Source organism: Pinus tabuliformis, chromosome J (genome assembly GCF_031772625.1).
Source record: "Pinus tabuliformis cultivar Carrire ecotype Pingquan chromosome J, CPIR1, whole genome shotgun sequence".
Taxonomy (NCBI): domain Eukaryota; kingdom Viridiplantae; phylum Streptophyta; class Pinopsida; order Pinales; family Pinaceae; genus Pinus; species Pinus tabuliformis.
This window is the reverse complement of record NC_142295.1, coordinates 1,370,803,658-1,370,826,552: the sequence shown is the minus strand read 5'-3', so window position 1 is coordinate 1,370,826,552 and position 22,895 is coordinate 1,370,803,658. Positions and strand designations below refer to the sequence as shown.

Genomic DNA, 22,895 nt, shown 5'->3' with positions numbered 1-22,895 from the left:
TCACAACTAGCCAAACTAGTAGCCATATACTCTGCCTCAGCTGAGCTCAATGCAACTGACTGTTGTTTCCAACTGATCCACGACACAACTGCCGAACCCAACCCAAAACAACACCCGGAAGTACTCTTCCTATCTGAAGCACAACCTGCCCAATCTGAATCCGTGTACCTTGCCAATCTCACTCCATCACCCTGTCTATAATCCAGACCAAAATCCATAGTCCCCTGCAAGTAACGAAGAATGTGTTTTGCAGCCACCCAGTGCACTCTCTTGGGCTCACACATGAACTGACTCATAGTGTTAACTGCAAAACATATATCTGGTCGAGTGTTGACCAAATACATCAAACAACCAATCAACTGTCTGTATAGAGTAGGATCCACCAACTCGGAATTAGAAGCATGAATCTTCTTCTAGTTAGTGATCATAGGTGTAGACATGGGTTTGCTGTCCTTCTTGTGAAATCTACTAAGAATATCCACAATGTACTTCCCTTGTCCCAGGAAGAAATGCCCCTCCTCCTGCCACACCTCCAATCCCAGAAAATAATGCATCAAGCCGATATCCTTCATCTCAAACTCTGAAGCAAGATCTCTCTTGCAGCCCTCAATGAGTCTCTCTGCACCAGTGATGATCAAGTCACCAACATACAACACCAGAATGAGAGGCTCCTCACCCACCACAATGAAGTATAGGTTCGGATCAACCTCACTCTTTGTGAAACCCATAGAGTGCCTTTTTCAATCTGCATACATGGGACCCCTTCCCATGCACCTCAAAGCCCTGCGGCTGCTCAATATAAACCTCCTCCTGAATGAAGCCATTGAGAAATGCGGTCTTCACATCCATCTGGTGGATCTTCCAACCCATCTCTGCTACAATCGATATAATGGAGCGAATAGATGTATATCGAGCTACGGGAGCGAAGGTCTCCTCATAGTCAACTCCCTCTACCTGTGAGAACCCTCTCGCCACAAATCGAGCCTTGAACTTCTCGATGCTGCCATCTGCAACATGCTTTATCTTGTAGAACCATCTGAAAGTAACAACTGATTTACCTTTAGGCCTCGGAACTACCACCCAAACATCGTTCTTCATAATAGAAGAATACTCCTCCATCATGGCCTCTCTCCAGACTTGCTGGTTGGCAGAACCGCTCAGGTTGTTTACTCTCTCTAACCTGTCTCTTTGGCCCAGTAATTGATGTGGCCTCGCGCAAGGTATCTTGAAGCTACTTGGGTTTCCTCTTCCCTGAGCATACTTCTCCCACCGAAGTGAAAGAATCCTCATCATCATCAGAAGCCTGAACTCCTGAAGGCCTGTCAACTGACCTCATGCGTGAACATGTGCCTGTAGATGCTGAAGTACCGTGCGAACTGTCCATTGGTGGACTACCCTGTGAACTGCTATACGGACTGCCTTGCATGTTGCCCGAAGAACCACCCACCTGACTCTGAGAGCCATTGCTCATTGATGGACTTGAAACTGGAATCGATGTACCTCCTGATCCCTGACCACTGGATCCCTGTGACTGACTCAGCTGCTCCTGAGGGTTTGGTGACTCTAGATACTCTAACTCACGTGACCTCCTGAAAGCTCTCTCCTCCTCGAACTTCACATCTCGCTTGACAACCAATTTCCTCTATGCAGGAATATAAATCCGATAAGCTTTTGAGGTCTCGCTATAACCCACAAAGATGCCCTTGTCTGTATTGGGCTCTAGCTTGGTCATGTTCTCCTTGGGGACAGGAATATGTAAGGTACCCAAAGATACGAAAGTGCCGAACATCAGGCTTCTTCCAAGAAAAAGCCTCCTCCGGAGTCACACTCCCCAAGGCACGATGTGGACTCCTGTTCTGCAAGTACACAGCAGTGTTGCAGGCCTATGCCCACAAAAATAAAGGTAACCCCTGATCATGAAGCATGGCTTTGACAACCCCTGCAATGGATCTGTTCTTCCTCTCTGTAACTCCATTCTGCTGGGGTTAGTAAGGAACTGTGAACTCCCTCCTAATGCTCGCCTCAACACAAAAATCAACGAACTCACCAAGGGTATACTCCCGTCCATTGTCCGACCTGAGGACCTTGATCTTCCTACCTGTCTGGGTCTCCACAAGAGCTTTGAACTCTTGAAACAGCTTGAAGACCTCACTCTTGGTCTTCAAGAAATAAATCCAGGTCTTCCTGGAGTGGTCATCAATGAATAAAACATAGTACTCATAGCCACTCAATGATACATGAGACATCCGACCACTCACATCGGTATGCATCAAGTAAAGGATCTTGGTCGCTCTGCTGTCACTGCTGGGAAAAGGGGATTTGGCAAACTTCCCCATAGCACATCCTCAGCATACATCAAGATGATCAGAATTGAAATTTGGCACACCAGTGGTGATCTCCCACAATGTACTCAAGGCCCCATGATACATGTGCCCCATCCTGTGGTGCCAAATCTCACACAACTCTGAACTGCTAGAACTGCTGTCGGTCCTGTCTCGGGTGCTGCTACTCAATGCCATCAGGGGCTAGAATGAGAACTTGTACACCTTGGCATGGCACACACCAATCTCTCTAGCTGAAGTTCCCCTAGGATATATAAGCACCTGCCCTCTCCTGAACAACACATGATACCCTCTATCCTCAAGTGCTGAGACGGATATCAGGTTCTTCTTCATTCCAGGCAATATAGAACATCTGACACTTTCAAGGGAGGTTTGGGTGCCCTATCAAATGTCAATGTCCCCACACCGACTGCTCTAACAATGCTGTCATCACCAAGTACTACCTCCATATCAGTATCACCCTCTGAAAGCTCTGAGAAGTACTCTCTGACTCCTGTCATGTGGCGGGAAGTGCCACTGTCAACATACCAAATGCTAGAAGATGCTCTGCTAGTAGCAGGGAATGCACACTCCCTCTGAACCTGTATGGCAGGTGATCCTGCACTAGTGGCCTCACAAGCTATGAACCCAAACTCCCGATCAAATCTCTCTGAGAAGCTCTCTATCTCTGCAGAAGCTGCCATGGGTTTGTCTTTCCCTTTCTTGTTCTTCTTCTCTGGACACACAACAACAACAGTGTCCCAACTTTTGGTAATTCCAATATTTGACTTTGGAATAGTCCTCCTTGTTCTGCTGCTTGCCTTTACCTTTGCTTTTGCCTCCACTGTTGGAAGCTTGCTTCTTTGCTCTGCCCTTCTTGCCTCTTGCTAACAATGCCACATTGTCATCCTCCTCCACCTGTTTGGCTGCCCCAAGATGGTTCTTTCTGATCTCATTCTGAATGCAATCATCCCACAACCTCTCCCAATCGGGAAGGTTTTCTCGTGCAACAATGCCATCCAGAAAATTATCCCAAGTCTTGGGAAGACCATTCAAAGCAATCCTCACCAACTCAGTGGGTGCAATGATGTCACCTACGCCTACCTACTCATCTCTCACTGAAGTGATCTTTGTGAGGTATGTTGTAACACTGTCCGTCTTAGCCATTTTAATGGCCTTCTGTTTCTCCTTTAGGACCATTTTTCTGTTTTCGTTTGAGCTCTGGTAAAGACTGGTCAAGGCTGTCCACATCTCATGTGCATAAGTCTTTCCTTTCACATGAGGAATGACATGGTCTTTGATTCCTTCCAGAATCAATCTTTTTGCCTTAGCATTCTTTTTGTTAAACTCTGCCAACTGTACAGGGTTAGCAGGTACTACTATTGGGTCCTGTGTGGTATTTACCATAATGCCCCAGACTAAGGCTTCCTCAAAGATGCTCTGGATTCTCTCCTTCCATGCACTGTAGTTGTTCTGCCCATCCAATCTGTCTTCAACTCTGAAACCCAAAGACATGTTTCACTGGAAATTTTCAAATTTGTGGTAAAGGTTTCTGTTTTCTATGTAAAAATCAGCATGCTATAATTTTCACTTTGCTATCCCAAACTACACTTTTTAGCCAACTAAGCTTCGATACCATGAAGAAATTTCAACCCCCACTATGGTTATCAATTTTCTTTATCACTCAATGCATTTAGTTTTAAATCCAAGCATGATAAAAATTCTAAAATTTTGAAATGACAATAATTTTCTGAAAATACAAATTTAGAGATTTCACAACTGCTAAAATTGCAGAAATAAAACACAACAAAATTATGACAGCCACACATAGAAAATAACATAGTGATTTTTGGTCAATGTGATCCTGGAAAAACCCCCTACAACTCTTGGGGAGAACCAGTTTGAGAGCTCTTCTTTATTTCTGAAAATGTTTTTACAAAGAAACTGAAATATACAGTGAAAATTCTAGCGACCACAAATTACAACTTATTTCGATTTCCATGCTTGAACTCCACCTCGAAAATTGTGCCAATCAGCAAACAGCGAAAAAAGAATTTTTTACATCAATGAAACAACATTAAATGTTGTACGACCAACCTCGAAAAATGTGCCCAGAAATTGCTATCCCTCTTCCTCGATTTCTGTGCTTTTCTCCTGCTGTACGGTTTTTCCTTGGGATGCGTGCCAATAAATGCTACTGCCTAGATTTGCTGAAATATCTTCTTGCTGCTCTCCTTCACTTCCTCACTGCTCAGAAATTTTCTCCTTGCTCTCTCTTCTCTTTCTCTCAAATGCTCATGAAAAAAATGAATTGATCTTTTCCTCTTCTCTTCTCCTTTTATTCTCTAAATGACCTTTTGGGTTACCCTAAGATCTAATGGCTGAGATTCATTTAGATCTAGGGATGAGAATAAATGCACATTTAATTCTCACTTTATATTTTTTAACTCACCCACTTAAATAAAGACCCACTTAGCCTTTTATTTCCATAGTCACTTTTTCACTTTCTAATTCTTCATTCACTTTAATAAAGTCGCCTTTAAAGTAGAATGGAACTTTACCACTTATAAAGTCATTCTTAAATTAGAATGTAACTTTACCACTTATAAAGTCACTTTTAAATTAATTTGACTTTACCACTTATAAAGTCACTTTAGGAGAAAAGTAAAAAATAAATTTGGACACTTTTCCCTGGGCCAAAGATCAAAGCCTTAGGGAACCACTTGTCCTCTAGTACCCAAATTTTAACAGTTTTCCTCATGTATCTTGTGTTACTTGTTCAATGTATGAGATTGATGTTTTATGATGTTTGAATCAGTTTTGCACTAATTGCGATTATATCATAAAATCGCGAGTTTTTGAAATCGGCGATATTATCGGCCGATAAATACATGTATCACGATTTTTTCGTAATATATATATATATATATATATATATATATATATATATATATAGGAGGAGGTGACACAACCTACCCAAGCTTCCCATGTCACCAGTAGAGGACGTGGTCTACCTCCTGTAGCTCCTAGTTCTTCAGCTTTGAGAGCACAGCAGAGTCCACTGCCAACTCCACCGACATCTGTCATTTACATCTAAAGGGGCAAAGGAAATCAGTAGTATTAGACTTTAGTTATTTGGTTCATTTCATTGTATATGACATTAAGACTCATGATATGAGATACATTATTATATTTTTTGTTGATATTTTAAGACTGAGTTGGGAGTCATGAGTCAGGACTTACTATTCAGGACATGATTCACTGATATGTGTGATGTGGCACTAGAAATGATATTAAACATCTTATATATTAGGTCTTTTATCATATTTATGTGTCAATGTATTTATTTTATGTTGTTGATGCTTTAGATATTAAAAAAATGGAAAAAAATGAATATTTTTGTATGTTACAATTTTTTCCCGATTTTTTCCCCGCGCCGATTTAATCCCGATAACGATTAATGCAACATTGGTTTGAATGGCATTAAATAAGTAAAAATTAGCTTTATATTGAGCCACCCCCTGTCTCATTAATAATTATAATTGTGAAATCCAACATCATATCAATATATAATTATAATCGTGAAATCCAACTTGGGTTTGTCTCTTTTCTTATAACTTAATAATGGCTCCTCATGGTACATCACATCTTGGGCAAAAGCAGTTTGCAGAAACTCAATGTAAAGGATTCCTAGTCTTTGTGTGCCTTGTCTTATCTTTTGTTTTCCAGGACTAATTTATCTTCTGTTTGTAGTATGTACTAAGTTGATTTTAGGCAGATGCCCCATATTTAATATCCACTTCATGAGGGTTTTTGCTGACCTTTACTGATTTGGCAACCTGTTTTTTTTTGTAGGGTCTGGAGAATCAAGAGCTCTCAGGAATGATCTAGTGCAACTCATGAAATATATGCATGCACAATTCCAAGGGCTAAGGTTGATGTTAATCTATAGAAATGTAGAGAAAATGTTAGGAGATGTATTGGTAGGGGACAAAGCAGTGAATTTGGTATTTTATCGTGAGGCTGTGCCATTTAAATATAGTGGGAAACTAAGTGCTCAAACTGTATTAGCTTCTGTTTGGCATGCTATGTCAATTCCTTCTGGTGATTTACCCTTCAAACAATTAAATACTTTGGAAGATTTGGAGTTTTTCCTACAGTCAACAGACAACGCGGTGCTCCTTTTTGATATTTGTGGATGGGTCCCAAATATATTAGCTGCTGATAACAAAAATACTAGATTCTCAACAACCACAAAAACAAATCATACAAATTTAAATCAAGGTAAGGCTTGTGCTTTAACCCAAAAAATGAAAAAGTTTATTATTATTTTCTGTAATTCCTTTACTGCAGTATGAAAATTAAGTGTTTGACAAAACTTATGCACTTTCTTTGCCAGAGGAGGGTTTGGAAAGAGATGGAAGTGTTGCAAAGAAGTCAACTGTTGGAATCCAGTTGGAGCCTAAGAGTGACAACAGCATTGAATCAGTAGGAATGAATTTAAAGAGGGACAAGAACACAAAAACATCTCCTAAATCACCATTAATGATGACTGAGAACCATGGATTTGTGAGTGAACAAGAAATTTGTGAGACTAGCGAAGGAAGTTCTGCAACTGTTTGGAAAGATGGCTTACACTGGGTAAGCTGTGGTAATGACACAATTGGGACAGAAACAAATACAACTGTAGTGACTAATTGGCAAGGGAGTGATCATTCCTCAAGTCATGCCTTGTTTTATGGATCTTCTTGCACTCAAGAAGAGTATAACTATTTTAAAGTTTTGTACACTAATCTGTCTAGGATTGCAAGGGATAATATGCTTCCACCTGAACGACAAAGATTTGGGCTTTTATCTAACAGAACTGTTATTTCTGCTTTAAGCATTGATGCCCAACAGAAATCATTACTCATGTTACAATTTCCAGACTGCCCAAACTGCTCCAAAACTTTTGACAGGGGAGATGATCTTGAGGAGTTTGTGTTGACACCCCATCCTCTTGTGACTGAGGTAGGGCAAAGGGCGTTTCTTTGCAGGCTCACCATTTTGTTTGTCCTGAATTAAAGAATTTTATTGTTCTGTAAAAAATATTGTTTTTCAGTTTGCTGCAGCAGAGTTCTTAGCAGTTCAGTCTGTGAAAGAAGTATAACAGATTCAAAGGTTCTTGGGAGAAATCTAATGCTACCAACTCAGATCTCACCATCACTATCACCAGCTAAGCATACGATAATAGAGGAACTCTTTGCCACAAAATACTGCTCTGTACTTTCAAAGAATGGCTCAAATTCCTTAATCTAGGGTCTCTATCAAGCTACTTTTCAATACCTGTAAGGTTACTAAATGATTGAAACATGGACCATTCTTATCATTTGGAACTTTGGGTTATTAATGATACCTGCCTCATGTGTGTTAGTTGATACAGTCACCTCGTGACTTTAAAGTCATATTTTGACTCCATTTGGACTAAATTATAACCTAGTTTTTTGGGAACTCATGCTGAGAAAATTCATAAACATGAAACTTTTTACAGTGGCAATATATAATAGAACTAATTGCTTCTTGATTTGAGATGAGATTTTTACTGTCTAATTCTAGGGCACAATAATTATTGAAAAGAACTTCCAAAAGGAGTTTGCTGTATTCCAAATGAATTTCTCAGAAGATACCTTGAAGAGCATTCCTTGTTAATATTTGAGGATAAGACTTGCTGGTGCTTGCTCTGTGCATATTTAGTTCAACTCATTCCATTATTCCCTTCGGTATGTAATTTACTTGAACTTGGTTAGGGAAAACCTCAGTTATTCCTAATAATTTCATAGTACTTTTGTTTATAATGAATTCTGAAGTACCACTTGCTGTCTGTCATTGTCTTGTATATTTGTAGCCCATTGTTGTGGCTACAATACAACATGTTCTTTATCCTTTATCTTTCATATTAATTATTGTTATAATGATTTATATTCCATCATAATGGAGTTTATTTTACTCCTAGAATCCTCATCTATAACAATTCTTCTCTTTTGGGACGAGGATGGTTGTCTTTTCCATATGTTTTGATCCCTTCACTTCTTTTTGCTGATGATGTGATCTTCCTGGCCTCCCCTCCCGTGGAACCACAGAGACAACTTGACGCGGTTTCCTGTTTTTGTGACCTTCAACAGTTGACAATTAACATAAGTAAAAGTAAGGCAATGATCTTCAGTACATCAATGTCGGCTCTCTCTTCCTGTTACTTCCATGGGAAAGAGATTGAGATCTCCAGGATGCACACCGATCTGGGGATTTTGTTTTCAGACTTTCTCTTCAACTTGAGACATGCTTTCCAGCCTTGATTCAGAAAGTGATATGGCTCCCTTTCCTTTCTTGAGAGATTGTGTTTCTAGAGTTACTTCTAAGACATCATGTCCAAGATGCACCTTTTGGATATGATCATCCAACCCATGCCCTCTATGGCTCTGAGGTTTGGAGCCGTAGCTTGCTTCAAGCTAACTGGGTTAAATAAAGTACAATCCCTTATGTTACAACACATCATTAGGTGCAAATGAATTTCTCTTCAGTCCATCCTGGTGGAGTTTAAAGAACATCCTCTATGCTTGCAGGCCATTTTCAAATTGGCCTCTTTACTTCATAGAGTTTGGATTTTTAGTGATTTTGCTTCGGGGAGGGCTACATAACCTTATGTTTCTGACTTCTCTTAATTCCTTTCCTTTTCAAGCCTATCTGGGCTGGTTTATTGTTGATTTTGTAAGGCCTGCAAGTTACTTTAGTTTGTGGCTATCTCTCTTGACCACCTCCTCCCTTTTAGGGACTCCCTAGATGCTTTGGGCCACAAATAGGACTTGAACAATGTAATCAAAGAGGACATTTATAGAAATTATGTTTAGGTCACTTGGGTTGCACCTCTTAAGGGGCTCATCCCTAAGATTGATTTCTGTTTTGAGCACTTCTTGCAGCTGAGAGATGGCCTTATTGTTTGACCTATGTATACATTCAAGAACTAGATGCACACCCTCAGGACCTCCCTTAGTTTAAATTGGCTCTTATCAACTTTGGGTTGAGTCCCATGAGCACCCTCTTCGCTTGGATAGATCTTGTAACTATCTCCTCCTTTGATTACATCTCCATGTCACTTGCAGGAGATGGAGTCAAAGGATCACCTCATCTTCAGATGTCCATTTGCAATGAGATCACGGTGAGGTTGTAATTCCTTTAGTGAGATTTGGTTGGGTCCCGTTCCACATTCGTGCATTATCACTTAATATTTGACATGTGTCATCTAACCTTTGTTGCCAGTTTAGGTTTGCTACCCTTTATTTTGCATGAGGCCTATACTAGTCAATTTTTTCACTCCCCTTGTGATTTTCATCACAAAGAGCTTTGCATGGTTAGGGCGTTCATTTGGTTTCTTGTATGATGATGTGCTAGAGGATTTGATGGTGTTTTACTTGATATATAGCATTACACTTGATCATTTGATGTTCTGGTCTCCACTTCTTGCTAGATGATTGACTATGAGGATACCTTGATGGAATGGCCTAGCACTTTGGGGCTAATTGGGTATTGTATTGGCTTGATCATTTGGCTAGCTTCATTATGGCATAGAGTTCTTGGCACACACTAACTTGCTTACACATGGTTTGTTACTTGGATGGATTAACATGAGCATGGTTAGGGCTCCCTTTCTCCAACGCCCGAGCTCTTTATGGATGATATTCACACATGAATGGATTACTTCTAGGCTCTAGCATGGCACATGACATCACCTTGAGCTCTCCCCTTCCTAGGCGACATTTGGAGGCACATGCAGTGTTATTAGAACTAGACTGGTCAACCCAAAAAATGTGAATTAGATTAGAATTGGGAAAAAGTTGGAAAAACCCAGACCAAAACATTGGTCAACCAAGAAATACATGAAATATTCCATATGAATCTAAGCCATTAGTTGTGCAATTTATTTCATATATATAACAAGTAAGGGTGCATATTGCCAAAATAATACCAAGTGCAATCCATCTCCGAACTAAAAATATATCAACAAAGAGGCTCTAAAAGGCCTCTAAAGTCCAAAAAGAAATCATGCTACAACATATAACTACATATCATCAAAATCATTGCCTATATTGGTTTCCTCACTATCAATATCACCCTATTAAAATAAGATAGAAGAATCTTAACATGTCAAATTAGTGATTTTGTTTGAGTGATGGGTACACTTTTACTAAGGTCATGACAAAGGAGTTCAAAGATCAATTCCACCAACATCGAGGAACATAAATGGGCTAGGGCTTGGTGCTGTTAATTAAATGCTAGTTTCATAACTTCATACATGACAAAATGCAACGAAAACATTGCAATCCTGCCAATCTTGAAAATTGTTAAGTCTATTGAATTTTGATTGGGATCTAAATTGTACTTTCTCCATATGAAATCCAATGAGGTTGGAACCACTCTTGAACATCCTAAAACAATTGATGGTAATGTTAAAAATTTAAGTGGAAGGATGGAAATTGAAGAATTTAACATTACCACCAGTTATTAGGGTCAGTGAATTTGAGGTATGGGGGTCTCTTTAAATAACATTAGTAGGGCTTGTTACCGCTCAAACTAGCAGGGGGCCTAAAGGGGATCCCTAAAGGGAAAATGCTAGGCCAAGGGCAACAAATGGAGACTTAGCACACTGTCACCTCAGCTAAAGCTCCCTTATATTTACAGACTTTCACCAATGGGAGGAGACCCAATATATTATGGAGTCATCGATGAAGGATAAGTTAATTAGATGATGGGGGTGACCCTAATAATGTTAGGTCCCTATACTGCTAGTGTAACCCCTTATTGTTATTAGTGCAACGCCCTTATTATATTGTTGTGCCCATGTAGTCCCCATATTGTTATTATTGTGCCTCATAGAAGCTCACTATTGTTATTGTTGTGCCCTTACATTATTATTGTTATGTCGGTTCTGATTATATTATGACCCCTTAGACTCCTATATATAGAAAGGAGGACTTGTCATTTGTATCATCCAAGAATTGTTCATTTGTGTAATGTAAAGGAGGTTGCCCCCTCGAAGAGGCTGATTTCTAAGGCGTTGATCTATCTTTTCTATCTTTTTGTGAGCTGGCTTCATAACATTTGGTATTAGAGCTTTGGATTCTAGGGTTTCACTGCTCCAAACAGGTCGTCGTGACATTTTCGCTATAACTTTTTTTCTGCGACGTTTCAGAAGCTAAAAAAACAACCCATTTGAGCTGAAATCTCGCTAAACCTCGTGTTCGAATTTCATGTCTTGTCTCGCGGAGATATAATAAGAGGAAGTTAGGGTTTTGAAAGCTCCAGAATTCCATCTCAAACAGGTCATCGTGGCATTTTCGCTATAAGTTTTTTTCTACGAAGGTTCAGACTCTGAAATTAAAACCCATTTGAGCCAAAATCTTGGTGAAGCTCAGGCCCAGATTTTAGATATTGTTTCGCTATATTTTTGGAGATACAGTCCAAGAAAATTAGGGTTTCTGCAGGCTCCCGAATTACATCCCAAACAGGTGACCTTGGGAAAATTGTCATAACTTTATATCTGAGCATTAGATTGAAATTTCGTCAGTATTTATAGAAAGAGGACGGACTTTACTTTTCTGTGTATTGTTTTCAGGTCTGAAGGTCGAAACAGTGACATGTGGCAGGTCGTACAAGTTTGCTCTACTGAACTAGTCTATAATCAGGTCATCGTAGGAGATTTGGCATAACTCTTTCTTGAAGAATCCAATATTGATAAGACTGGTGGGGTTAGAAAGAGGACTCAGAGAGCTACCACAGGACGCAATTTCAGAACTTGGAGATCCGAAATTACAGAGTTACAATCGTTTCAAGATTGAGCTCCTAAAATCAAGAAAAGGCGATATGAGGAAGTTTGATGGCAAGGATCTGGTAAATTGGATACTACAGATGGAGCAATATTTTGATCTACATGATGTACAACTGTTACAAAAGGTACATATTGCATCTTTATATTTAAAATCAAATCAATTTTTATGGTATAAAGGACTCGGTTCTCGTAAACCATTCGTCACTTGGTCAATTTTCACGGAGGGAATAATAGCACATTATGACGATACAAAGAGAAACACCTTCTTTAGCCAATTGATAAATCTCAAACAAAAGGGTTCAATGACAAAGCACATTGAAGACTTCCAAAAATTGAATATAAGGGTAAATGATATTCCAGAGAAGCAAAGGATTGATGTCTTCATAGGGACTTTAAAGGATAACATTCAACATGAGGTTCGTCTTTGAGAACCTGATTCATTGGAGAAGGCATTCAGGTTGACAAGAAAAATTGAAAGTGGAATTTTGGAAACAAGGAATCCTACAACTCACAAATATAAATATGGAAGTGTTTTTGCGCCTAGCCTTCCACAACCTACAAGGTTTACACCAAAACGATTGGAAGAAAAAAGAGAAAAAGGGCTTTGTTACATTTGTGATAGCAAATACACCAAAGGTCATAAGAAGAAATTATTTTACATAGATTGTGAAGAGGAGGAAGAAAATGATCAAGAAACGTCAAAAGAAGAGGATATACACCAAGAACCAACCCAGAGAAAGCAGAAATGAATCCGACCATATCTTTTAAAGCATTGGCAAGAATTAACACTCCTCAAACTCTTAAGATAGAAGGACATATCAAAAAGAAAAAGGTTCAAGAAGTGAAAGATCACATCGAGCATCAAGAAATGAATCCGACCATATCTTGTATGCATTAGCAGGAATTACCACTCCTCAAACTCTCAAGATAGAAGCACATATCAAGAAGAAAAAGGTTCAAGCAGTGAAAGATCACATCGAGCATCGACAACAAGTTCTCCAACTTTTAAAGGATAACTCCACTTTGGCGAAGAATAGAATGAAACAACAGGCAGATCAACATCGTAACAAAAGAAGTTTTGATGTAGGTAACTGGGTATTTCTACGACTACAACCATACAAACAAATGTCCCTCAAGCAAGCTAAGAAGGATAATAAATTATGACCGAAGTATTATAGTCCGTACAAGGTGTTACAAATGATTGGTACTATGGCATACAATTGGAGCTTCCTGCATCTTCCTGAGTGCATCCAGTTTTCCATGTTTCATGCTTAAAAAAGGTTATAGGTGAGAAGATCCCAGTTCAAACAATATGGCCAAAACTTGATGAGGAAGGAAAATCATATTGGAATCGGAAGCAGTCACAAAAACAAGAAATTGACCGATACGAAATCGATCAATTTTAGAGTATCTCATCAAGTGGAAGAACTTACCTGCTGAAGATTCCACATGGAAGGATGAGAATTTTATACAGAAGCATCCAAAACTACTCAAGCGTTGAGGATAACACTTTTTGAAGGAGAGGGGCATGTTGGGTCCCTATACTACTAGTGTAACCCCTTATTGTTATTAGTGTAACCCCTTTATTATATTATTGTGCCCATGTAGTCCTCATATTGTTATTATTGTGCCCCATTGAAGCCCACTATGGTTATTATTGTGCACTTACATTATTATTGTTATGTCGGTTTTGATTATATTATGACCCCTTAGACTTCTATATATAAAAAGGAGGACTTGTCATTTGTATCATCCAAGAATTGTTCATTTGTGTAATGTAAAGGAGGTTGCCCCCTCGAAAAGGCTGATTTCTAAGGCATTGATCTATCTTTTTGTGAGCTGATTTCATAACAACCAATCCCTTTTCTGGAAGAGTTATAAAGATAAGGCTTGTTTGCTTTCTAAGCAAGGTACAATGTCTTCTAGGGAAAGGAAGGGAGGATTTAAGGGTTAGGTTTATGGGTCTCCAAACAAATCGAAGATGCATGTAAATTGCTTGCAAGGGCTAGGATGATGGTGTATGTGATGCCACATCATCGTGCAAGTCTTGGATCATCTTCATCTGCCAAGTGTATGGTGCAAATCTGGGGTTAGCTGGGCATGATGGATTAGGTGCATCTTCCTTGTCCAACAAGTGAACCACGAGCAATCTCTGAATAGCTGTGGGGATCCATGGAGTGTTGTCTGCTGATATGGAGGCCCATGGATCTCAACGCACACCCGACATGTGCCAATGTATCCCTCTGGAGGATTAGGACCCTGTATAGGGAGACCAAACCCAAGATGGAGACCATTTGCAATCCTGCATAAGATCCAATGCGTCCCCTAGCCTTCTAGTACAACAAGTCATTAGAGAAATCGAGTAAATGAGCTTACCAATCATGGACCATAGGTGGGGACTTCATAATGGCCTGCCCTTCCATAATGGGCTTCGGGATGTGCCAATGTCTCCTAAACTCCAAATGGGGTTAACCAAGAATCCTATTAGGTGGTTTCTACTTCTAAAGGGGATAATATATTCAAGGTACATCCTTCAAAAGGTGGTGGCATGTGACAGATAGGTGAATGAAGTAGGGAATGAGAAGGGGTAGCCCTGGGTCACATGCTGGGGTACAAGGGTAGCTAATAAGAGGGAAGCCCACACTTGGGTTTATAATGTATAGGAGGGAACAATTGTGGTACATGAGGTGCCCCGATCTTGATTTTTCCACCCTTCTTTATATGCCTTTTGCCTTTTTATGATTTTCTTTGATTAATTGCTCAGGGCTCAAGGGGTAAGAGCATGATATATAAGATATAACAGTGAATACCCCGTTTTAAGGTAGGGCGGTTCATTGCTGACTAGGGGTTGGGACAATCATGGGTACCTATATGATGAAAGAGGTTCATAGAACCTGTAGGAACTAGGGTGATGACCATGATGATGGGGTAGAGGTCATGTATTGGCTTTTGCTCACGTTTTAAATGTGTTTGTCCCGCCCATCTTTTGCATTTTGTGGTACATTTTCCTGTTAAATGTGGCCAAATATGCTTTTTATCTTTCTTTTTAGCTGCATCAACTTCTGGACATAATTCTAGGCCATGTGCGGGCAAGGGAAAAGGGGCAAGCTAACCATATGTGGACCCAATGGAGGAATGTGGACCCAGGTGGGAGAAATGATGAATGGGGTAATAATGAGTGGAAAAAGGGTAATATAAGCGGATAAGGGAGTGGGATCATGCAACCAAAATCGGGGGTTCCCATGAAATACCATCCCTAGAGCCAAATGGTTAGTAAAAGAGATCCTACAGGACTAGAACCCAAGGTTAATATCCAAAAAGGGCCTAGGGGACAAGGGCACAGAGCTAACCCATTCTTTTCGTCGAATCCCCCCATGAAGTGATCATGTCATCCTACATGCTACTTAACTACATCATGCCCAACTACAACACGTTGCTCCTCATCAAGTCATCCTTCATCTCAGTATTTGATCGATATCACTGTGTAAGTCCTTGTTTCCGTGGCAGCATTGAAATCTTATCGCTGTCATCAGATCTTGTTCTCAACCTTGATTCATGGAGACAGTGTCGAGATCTTCATACTGAGACCTAAGATAACATGACACCTGATTCTTCTACCAAGACAGTAGTACTGTGATAAGACTTCATCTCTACAGTTAACACCGAAATATACTAACACTGAGGTGGCAACAAAACTTGGCAACACTGAAAATTTTACTGTGATCACTGAAAAATTCATCATTGAAAACTTCTCTGAAATGCGAGATATGAGTTTTTTTGTGTAATGCAAAGATCCCAGGCTTGTATATATAGTGGTATACCCATCTAAACGGGCCAACATGAATCATGAAGAGTTATGACTTTGTTTTAGCCTTTAGGCCAACATGAGGTCACTTGATAATTATTCCTTTGAGGTCGACTTTGAAGAAGCTGATTTGAGGACTTTGATGAAGAGGCAGAGTTGATGATTTGCTGAAGAGGATGACTTGATGGTGGAGTCTTTGACCCAACAATAAATGACTTTGACAATAACCTAAAGCCTACAATGGAGGCTTGACTTATAATTGACCCAAGCATGAAACCCATGCTTTAATAAGTCAATCCAAATAATGGCCCAACTACAACACGCTGCTCCTCATCAATCTGCAGCCTCTGCTGCTGCACCCCACTGGCACTGATGTCCACTGCTATTGGTTCTGTCCACCATTGTTGCTGTTACCATCACTACTGCCATCCACCACTGTTGCTGCAACCATCACTGCTGCCATCCACCACTGTTGCTGCTACTATCACTGCTATCATCTACTTCAATTGCCACTGCTCCTATCTATGCTGCACATTAACTCAGTCATCCAACCTCATTACTCTGCTCTAGAGATGACGGAATCACATTTTTGAGATGTCTTTTGTGAACTAATAGCAGTCTCAATCTCCAGCGAAGACCCTTGTCAAGAAAGAGACCAAAGTTGAGTTTTTTAGAGGCCTTATACGCCTAGCTGGAAGGTCAATTATGAACCATCAATCACCGTATTTGAAGAAGCTGAGATTCCTGTGGAAAAGGATGAAAGTCTTGAGCATATATATATAAGGAGGACGAACCATACAATGATATAAAAGTCGACCTTAAAAGATAGAAGAGAACCTCTACTTTATCAAGTATATTGGGTTTGAATAACGTTATTGGTGGAGCCCTGATAATAGGACCATACTTAGAATTTTATATCAGGTCTGTAACAACTTTTCCATATCACTAGTCATGTCATTATTTGCCCTTTAAAGAAGGATTATACTTGCTTTTGTGTTTTGTAGAAGCCTTAATTTGAGGGTCAAGCTTGCAAGAGAAAGCTACAGGATTCTCAAGAACTAGATCTACTATAATAAGCAGTAAAAAGGATGCCTGTAGCACCTCCCGCCAGAAGTGATCTTGTAATCTTACCTCCTTGGAAGCTACAATTAGTAATAGAAGCATCAAGAATCTTGCACCAACCTGTGAGATGTTGAAATTTGGTACCGGAGGACAGGTGGTTCCCTTAGGCTTTGATCTTTGGCCTAGGGAAAAGTGTCCAAAAGAATTTAATTTTTCTCCTAAAGTGACTTTATAATTTTATAAAGTTAAATCTAATTTAAAAGTGACTTTAAGTGATAAAGTTATTAAGTCTAATTTTAAAGTGACTTTTATAAAGTCAATGAAAAATTAGAAAGGAAAAGTGACTTTGGAAATAAATGACTAAGTGAGTCTTTATTAAAGTGGGGTGAATTAAAAAATAGAAAGTGAGATTTAAATGAGCATTTAATCTCAACCATTGATTTAAATCTATTTCAGCCATTGGATTTAGAGATCACCCAAAAGTCACTTGGATCACCCAAAAGTCACTTGGAGTTATATTAAAGGAGGAAAAGGAGGAAAAGGTCATTCATTCTTTCATGAGCAGATTGGGAGAAGGAGAGCAAGAGAGCAAGAGAGATTTCTGAGCAGGAAGAAGGAGACAGCAGCTTGGCACACATTCCAAGGCAGCAGTTGAGCAGATTTGTACAGCTGATTCAGCACATAGTGAAAGGCAGATTTTTGCACAAAAATCGAGGAGCAGTTTGCTGATTTTTCTGCACACAAAACGGAGGTCGTACAACATTTATTGCTGTCCTGTTTGCTGTAATTTCCAGATTGCTGTGAGGCACGGGAAAGGAGATAAGTTGTAAATTTGCTTGCTGATTTTTTGCTGAATAATTCTCACTGTAAAAAGACAATTTTCAGAAATAAAGAAGAGCTCTCAAACTGGTTTTCCTCAAGAGTTGTAGGGGGTTTTTCCAGGGTCAAGTTGACCAAAAATATCAGTGTTTTAATGTGTTTTAATGGCTGTTTTTAATTGCTGATTTTTAATTCTGCAATTTCCAGCCTTCTGAAAAATTTCCAGAATTTGTGTTTTTAGCAATATTTATTTTTTTCAGTCTGTTAAATGTATGGTTATGGGAATGGGCATTTAACTACATGGGAGAAATAAGGAGAAACTGAAAACCGGGGTGGGAAAACAGAAATTTTTACATGGTATCAGAGCTTGAGTGCTGAAGGGCAGTTTGGGACAGCAAAAGGAAAAATTACAGTTGCTGATTTTTCACTCAGAAAATTCCAGCAAGCTGATTTTTTCATAAACAGCAGTTTTATCTTTACTACAGCAGTGCTATTTTTCAGTTTTAGGACAGCAGGATGTCATTGGGATTGAGGGTGGAGGATAGGCTGGATGGGCATATAAATTACAGCGTTTGGAAGGAGAGAATGCAAAGTATCTTTGAGGAGGCAGAAGTCTGGGATATCATGGTGCATACCGCACAGAACCCTATTGTTGTGCCCACTGATGTTACTCAGTTGGCTGAGTATAAAAAGAAGAACAATAAGGGTAAGAGGCTGATTCTAGACGGAATCAAAGACCATTGCATTCCTCATGTGAGAGGAAAGAGCAATGCCCATGAGATGTGGACAGCATTGTCCAATCTCTACCAGAGTACCAATGAGAACCGGAAGATGGTCCTGAAGGAGAAGCTGAAGAACATTAAGATGGGTAATGATAGTGCAGCTGGATATCTCACAAAGATTACCAATGTGAGAGATGAGTTGGCAGCGATTGGAGAGGCCATTCCATCCACTGAGTTGGTGCGTATTACTGTGAATGGCCTCCTCCGTTCATGGTTGAACTTTGCTGATGGGGTTTGTGCACGTGAGACCCTTCCCACATGGGAGAGGTTTTGGGATGATTGCATTCAGACAGAGATCAGGAAAGGACAGCTTGGGGCAGCCAAGCCAGTTGAGCAGGATGAGGATGTAGCACTGGTGGCAGGAGGCAAGAAAGGCAAAGGGAAGAAGCAGGCTTCCACAAGCAGTGGTGGGGGCAAAGGCAAAGGCAAAGGTAAACAGGGGAACACACAGAAGGACTATTCCAAGGTGAAGTGTTGGAATTGTCAAAAGATGGGACACTATGCACTTGTGTGTCCGGAGAAGAAGAAGAAGAAGGGGAAGAACCAAGACGTGGTAGCTTCATCAGAGATTGAGGACTTTGCTGGTCGTTTTGACCGAGAGTTTGCGTTCACTACGTGTGAGTCCTCTAGTGCAGGATCACCTGCTACACAGGTTCAGAGGGAGCATGCTTTTCCCTCGATTAGCGGAGCATCTACAGGTATCTGGTATGTGGACAGTGGGGCTTCACGTCACATGACAGGAGTCCGTGAGTACTTCTCAGAGCTTTCAGAGAGTGGCACTGATATTGAGGTAGTACTTGGTGATGACAGAGTTGTTAGAGCAGTCGGGGTGGGGACAGTGACATTTCAGAGGGAGTCCAAACCTCCCTTGAAGGTGTCAGAGGTTCTTTATGTGCCAGGGATGAGGAAGAACCTCATATCCGTCTCAGCTTTGGAGGACAGAGGATATGACGTACTGTTCAGGGGAGGACAGGTGTTGATGTATCCCAGGGACACTCCAGCTGATTCAGCTAGAGTGATAGGTGTACGCCATGCAAAGGTGTACAAGTTTGCATTTCAGCCCCTTTTGGCATTGAGCAGTAGTACCGACAACAGAGCTAGCAGTTCTGAGCTGTGTGAGATTTGGCACCGCAGGATGGGACATATGTATCATGGAGCCTTGAGGACATTGCGGGAGATCACTACAGGTGTGCCAGATTTCAGTACTGATCACTTTGATACTTGCAGAGGTTGTGCGATGGGCAAATTTGCCAAATCCCCTTTTCCCAGCAGTGACAGCAGAGCGACGGGGATACTTGATTTGATTCATTCCGATGTGAGCGGTCGGATGTCTCATGTTTCCTTGAGTGGGTATGAGTACTATGTTTTATTCATTGATGATCACTCCAGGAGGACCTGGATTTATTTCTTGAAGACCAAGAGTGAGGTCTTCAAGCGGTTTCAGGAGTTCAGAGCTCTTGTGGAGACACAGACAGGCCGAAAGATCAAGTCCTTGAGGTCGGACAATGGAGGAGAGTACACCCTTGGAGAGTTTGTTGACTATTGTGCGGAGGCAGGCATTAGGAGGGAGTTCACTGTTCCTTACAACCCCCAGCAGAACGGGGTTGCGGAGAGGAAGAACAGATCCATCATAGAGGCTGCCAAAGCTATGTTACATGATCAGGGGTTGCCATTGTTCTTGTGGGCAGAGGCCTGCAACACAGCTGTTTACTTGCAGAACAGGAGTCCGCATCGTGCCTTGGGGCACATGACTCCGGAGGAGGCTTTCTCTGGGAAGAAGCCTGATCTTGGTCATCTTCATATCTTTGGATGCATTACATACTCCTATATACCCAAGGAGAAGAGGACCAAACTAGAGCCCACCGCAGAGAAGGGTATCTTTGTGGGCTACAGTGAGACCTCAAAGGCCTTTCGGATTTACATTCCTGCACAGAGGAGAGTTGTTGTCAGACGGGATGTGAAGTTCGAGGAGGACAGGGCCTTTAGGAGGTCACGGGAGTTAGAGTATCTGGATCAGCCAGACCCTCAGCAGCAGTTGAGTCAGTCGCAGGGATCCAGTGGGCAGGGATCAGGAGGATCCGGAGGTACATCTATGAGGATGTCAGGTCCATCAGTGAGCAGTGGCTCGCCGAGCCAGAGGGGTGGTGCTCCGGGCAGCATGCAGAGCAGTTCACAGAGCAGTTCACTAGGGAGTCCACTGATGGACAGTTCACACGGTACCTCAGCTTCTACAGGTTCAGGTGCAGGCAGGAGGACAACAGACAGACAGTCAGGAGTTCAGGCTACTGATGATGATGAGGAGGAGGAGTTTCATTCTCCAGTGGGAGAAGTGCGCTCAGGGAAGAGGAAGCCCAAGTGGCTTCAGGACACCTTGAGAGATGCCACATCTGTTGCTGAGCCGAAGAGGCCGGTCAGAGAGAGTAGACCACCTGAGAGGTTTTGTAGCTATATGGCGATGGTTACCAGCATCCTTGACTCTGAGCCTTCTAGCTATGAGGAGGCAGCTAGCCAGCAGGTCTGGAGAGAGGCCATGCAGGAGGAGTATTCTTCTATCATGAAGAATGATGTTTGGGAGGTGGTGCCGAGGCCTGAGGGCAAATCCGTGGTTACTTCCAGATGGCTTTACAAGGTAAAGCATGCTGCAGATGGCAGCATTGAGAAATTCAAAGCGAGGTTTGTGGCTAGAGGGTTCTCCCAGGTAGAGGGAGTTGATTATGAGGAGACCTTCGCTCCCGTGGCTCGATATACTTCGATCCGCTCCATTATATCAATAGCAGCAGAGATGGGTTGGAAGATCCACCAGATGGATGTGAAGACCGCATTTCTCAATGGCTTCATACAGGAGGAGGTGTACATTGAGCAGCCACAGGGCTTTGAGGTGCATGGGAAGGAGTCCCATGTGTGCAAACTGAAGAAGGCCCTTTATGGCCTGAAGCAAGCTCCCAGAGCTTGGTACTCCAGGATAGATACATACTTGCAGGGGATGGGTTTCACAAAGAGTGAGGCAGATCCGAACCTTTACTTTATTGTGATTGGTGAGGAGCCTCTCATTCTGGTGCTGTATGTGGATGACTTGATCATTACAGGTGCAGAGAGACTCATAGAGCACTGCAAGAGAGATCTTGCGGCGGAGTTTGAGATGAAGGACATCGGCCTGATGCATTACTTTTTGGGTTTGGAGGTGTGGCAGGAGGAGGGGCATTTCTTCCTGGGGCAGGGGAAGTATATTGTGGACATCCTTAGCAGATTCCACATGGAGGATTGTAGACCCATGTCGACACCGATGATCACCAACTGGAAGAAGCTTCATGCTTCGGATTCCGAGTTGGTGGATCCCACATTGTACAGGCAGCTGATTGGTTCCTTGATGTATTTGGTCAACACTAGACCAGATATCTGTTTTGCAGTCAACACGATGAGTCAGTTTATGTGTGAGCCTAGGAAGGTTCACTGGGTGGCTGCAAAACACATTTTGCGGTACTTGCAGGGGACAGTGGATTATGGTCTGGACTACAGGCAGGGAGATGGAGTGAGATTGGCAGGATACACTGATTCTGATTGGGCAGGTTGTGCTTCTGATAGGAAGAGCACTTCAGGGTGTTGTTTTGGGTTGGGTTCAGCAGTAGTGTCATGGTTTAGTCGGAAGCAGCAGTCAGTAGCACTGAGTTCAGCGGAAGCAGAGTATATGGCAGCCAGTCTAGCTAGTTGTGAGGCCATCTGGCTTCGCAAGATGTTGTTTGGCTTATTTGGTCAGCCGTTGAGACCTTCAGTGATTTACTGTGATAATCAGAGTTGCATTAAACTCACGAAGAATCCAGTATTTCATGACAGGTCAAAGCATATCGGGATCAGATATTATTTCATCAGAGACTATGTTCAGAAGGGAGCTGTGAAGCTTGAGTATATTTCCACTGATGAGCAGGTTGCAGATATCCTTACCAAAGCCTTACCACGGGGCAAGCATGTCTACTTCAGAGACAAGATGGGTGTGGTGAGGAACACCTTCCTCGGTAAGAGGGAGTGTTGAAATTTGGTACCGGAGGACAGGTGGTTCCCTTAGGCTTTGATCTTTGGCCTAGGGAAAAGTGTCCAAAAGAATTTAATTTTTCTCCTAAAGTGACTTTATAATTTTATAAAGTTAAATCTAATTTAAAAGTGACTTTAAGTGATAAAGTTATTAAGTCTAATTTTAAAGTGACTTTTATAAAGTCAATGAAAAATTAGAAAGGAAAAGTGACTTTGGAAAT

The 22,895-nt window shown here is 41.3% G+C and overlaps 1 protein-coding gene across 1 annotated transcript in view; it reads left to right on the top strand.

The window, feature by feature from the left end:
• The window catches only part of LOC149232468 (uncharacterized), a 314,347-nt gene that overhangs the window by 131,832 nt on the left and 159,620 nt on the right, over positions 1-22,895 (top strand). The window contains 2 exon segments of the mRNA XM_089379419.1: positions 6,177-6,605; positions 6,721-7,331. Coding sequence (XP_089235545.1) covers positions 6,177-6,605; positions 6,721-7,331 — 1,040 coding nt within the window.